Source organism: Neodiprion lecontei, chromosome 3 (assembly GCF_021901455.1).
Source record: "Neodiprion lecontei isolate iyNeoLeco1 chromosome 3, iyNeoLeco1.1, whole genome shotgun sequence".
Lineage (NCBI taxonomy): Eukaryota > Metazoa > Arthropoda > Insecta > Hymenoptera > Diprionidae > Neodiprion > Neodiprion lecontei.
The window spans coordinates 9,016,865-9,020,577 of record NC_060262.1 but is presented as its reverse complement, the minus strand read 5'-3'; the positions used below and the strand labels follow the sequence as shown (position 1 = coordinate 9,020,577).

Genomic DNA, 3,713 nt, shown 5'->3' with positions numbered 1-3,713 from the left:
TGCCTGAAAAACAAAATTTGGAAATCAATAAACATGAAAATAAATTACTCAATAGGTCGTAAGGGACAACACCACTGTAACAGCTTCAAAAAATCGATTTTTTGAAAACCGTCTAGGAAAATCTAGAATACATTTAGGAATCGAATGCCGTTGGTTGCAGGTCGAAAAAATAATTATTTTCGGAGATATTGAATATTTTGTGGAGCGGTGCAGCGCTCCGTGACGCTCGGGGTCCCGCGCCGCCTCAGCCAGGTGCGGGTCTCAACCGGTCGGCTAGTATTCTTTTGTCTCCCTTCACAAAAGCCGACTATGGTCATAAATTTCGTTTCGAAATAAGATATAGGTGGCAATAGTTGAGAAATTGTCAAGGCAGGTATAGGGATAGCGTCACAGCGACAGTTTACGAATAGAAACCACGCTATTCGCATCTAAACGCTCCGAATCGTTTCGTTTACAAATATCGAACGCTCAAAATTATTCTTTTAACATCGAAATGAATAACGAGAAAGTGTACGCGGGGAAAAAGGGTACGAAACGGAGCTATCCGACGAGGTCTCGATCGAAAATTTCGAATCGAAAACCTCCGAACCGTTATAGCTCTGAAAATCGTTCTGCAGAGAATGTGAGCACGTCGGCGAAAAAGTTAAAATCGTCGGACGATTTAGAGATCGGTGTTACTAACGATTTTGGTTATCGTATAGTACACCTCTTTAATGCATTGAACATTATATCGACGTTAGTGAAGTGCAAAGTGTGTGATCACGATATAAAGTTCACTGAAAAAAGTTTGCGCGGACTCGGATTCAAAATCGAGGTCGATTGCGGCCATTGTGAAAATGTGCAAATTAATTCGTGTCCTATGATTGACAATGCATACGAAATAAATCGTCGGATCGTGTTCAGTATGCGTCTTCTTGGCGTCGGTTTGAATGGCCTGATGAAGTTTTGTGCATTTATGGACCTACCGCGCCCCATATTTCAATCCTTCTACGATCGAATCGTAAATTCGATTTCGATTGCCACTCAAGCTGTGAGCGCAGTGAGCAAAAAAAAGGCTGCACTTGAAGAGAAGAGAATTTCGTTGGAAAATGGGATGGAGGACGGAATTATCGTTTCAGGCGATGGATCGTGGCGAAAGCGCGGTTTCAGTTCGCTATTCGGCATAACATCGCTTATCGGCTGGTACACTAAAAAAGTGATCGACGTTGTTGTGAAATCGAAATATTGCAAAGCTTGCCAGCATTGGGAAGCAAAAGAAGGCACCGCGGAGTACTGGGAATGGAAAAGTACCCACGACGATGAGTGCCAGGCGAACCATAGCGGCTCCACCGGAAAAATGGAAGTCGACTCAGCTGTCGAAATGTTTCAACGGTCTGAAGAGCTCTATGGCATAAAATATAAATATTATATTGGTGACGGCGATTCCAAAACGTTTTTGGGCATATCGAATAGCGATCCATACAATGGTTTCGAGATAAAACAAAAAGAGTGCATCGATCATGTCCAAAAACGCATGGGGACTCGCCTCCGCGAAATCGTGAAAAAACAAAAAGGATCGTCTGGCAGAGGAAAGCTCACTGGAAAATTGATCGACGAGTTGAGCACATATTACGGCTTGGCTATTCGGAGGAACAGCGATGATGTTGAAAAAATGAGGAAGGATATTTGGGCAACTATCAAGCATAAAATATCCACAGATAGTAAGCCACAACATGACGATTGCCCAAAGGGAGCCGAGTCGTGGTGTTCGTGGCAGCGAGCGGTTGCAAGCGGAAATATTTCTGAATATCGCCATAAGCCGCCTCTTCCTAAGGAAGTATTGGAGGCAATTACGCCAGTATATGAAAATTTGAGCAGAGACGATTTGCTGCAGCGTTGTTTGGGCGGCTTTACCCAAAACAACAACGAGAGCTTCAACAAATCGGTTTGGGCAATAGCCTCCAAGTGTCAGTCCGGGGGAAAAAAAATCATCGATATTGCCGCTGATATCTCGGTATTATTATTCAACGATGGCCTGAGAAGCCTCATGAAAGTTTTGGAGACGTTGGGGGTAACCATCGGCCCAAATTGTTTCAATTTCTGCGTTGAAACCGACGCAGCACGGATCGAGCAGGCGGAGCGCTCGCTCACGGATGCTGCAAAAGAGGCAAGGAGAGCCTCTACAAGTTCGAGAAAAGTTGCTGGAGACCGTGATTTGCTTCTTGAAGGCCAGCTATATGGTGCCGGAATCGCTGACTAGGTAAGAAATTTTTTTTTTTCAATTTATCGCATAAAAACGAACTTCAAGCTTTGAACGCGTTTTTCTCAAAACCACTTTTTTGAGTGCGGCACGCAGTAGAACTCGAGCAATTCTTATCCGATCGACTTCAAATTTGGACTGCATCAATAAAACTAGATTATCTGAAGAAGTACGTAGGATTTTTTCGATATCTCAATAGATAAATAAATTATAGGCTTTTTTCGACGAGAAATTTTGCTCGAAAATCGACTTTAAATTTCAAAAGCGTCCCAATTTTTTAAAAATCAATATTTTTTCAAATCCCTATGTACTTCTCTTCAAAATATCATATTATTAACGAAAACACTCGGTATTTTTTTTCAGATCGACTTTGAAGACAGTTCTGCTGCGTGCCGCGAATCACTGCAGAAGCAACGGCACCTGACGCGGGAGCTTCCCCAGCGCCAGCATGGGGCGTGAAAATTTTAAAAAAATTTTGGAAATATCTCTTTTTTTTCCCCACAAAAAAAAATTCTTGAAAAACGGCAACAAAAACAGGGGGTCACAGTGGTGTTGTCCCTTACAACCTTGACATGAAAAATAATTCCTCATCGATTAGAACATAGCAGTGAAGTTTATTTGGATTTACAAGTATAATGCCCATAGGAAAGGAGAAAACTCACAAGGTTAATAAAAGGAAAAATATTTCAAGCAATTGTGGAACCTTTAGCCACTCTTTTTATTTTATTCAAAGGTATAGAAATAACAGTAAATATTAGCTTCTGTAAGCCTATTGGCCTGAAAATACTCAGTAAGACTATAGTGCTATACAAATCCCTGAATACGTATCGATATTTGTAATTTGTACAGATTACAGTGTACATAATACGGAAGAAAAAAAATTGAAATATTTTATTTTTCCAAAAACAAAAGTGAATCATAAAAGAAAAAAAAATACGTAGACTATCGTTGAAAACATAAAACAAATAAATTGATATTTCTTGAACTGTTTCTTTTACCTCAAAATTAAATAATGGCGTGAACATGGACATCGTTAAAGAAGAGAACTTGTGATGTCTTGTACATAACAATTGCAATACGAATCGATACATGCATACAATATTCCTGACAAATAACATCCAAGTTCTTCTGAACAATGTTTACAAAAACGATCACATAAAATAGTAACAAGATTAATCACATATATAAAAAGATAGTTGTTGAAGAGAATTTTTTTATCAAGTAATGCACCAAAAGATTGCTATAAATAGTACGTAGTGTGAACAGGAACTCTTTTATTATTATATCTAGTATCACAGTACGTTAAAATTAAGTTTTCGGTTATAGAAACAAAAACTAAACTTTGGTTTACAAACTTTAAAAACGACGTACATGTCTTTATCACGATATATCAGCTATCAAATCTGTTATCAGATATCATTGAAGTAAACAGTTTCCAATGGTATTAAAATGAGCATCACGTTTTAAAGGATAA

The 3,713-nt window shown here is 39.2% G+C and overlaps 1 protein-coding gene across 1 annotated transcript; it reads left to right on the top strand.

The window, feature by feature from the left end:
- Window positions 1–904: 904 nt before the first annotated feature.
- LOC124293252 lies at window positions 905–2,664 on the top strand. The gene is made up of 2 exons (XM_046733463.1): window positions 905–2,239; window positions 2,603–2,664. The coding sequence occupies exon 1, from the start codon at window positions 905–907 to the stop codon at window positions 2,237–2,239; it is 1,335 nt and encodes a 444-aa protein (XP_046589419.1). The 3' UTR covers window positions 2,603–2,664.
- Window positions 2,665–3,713: the final 1,049 nt, after the last annotated feature.

Excerpts from the sequence above, each read along its gene's own strand:
- LOC124293252 (XM_046733463.1), top strand. The coding sequence starts at position 905 with ATGCGTCTTCTTGGCGTCGGTTTGAATGGCCTGATGAAGTTTTGTGCA.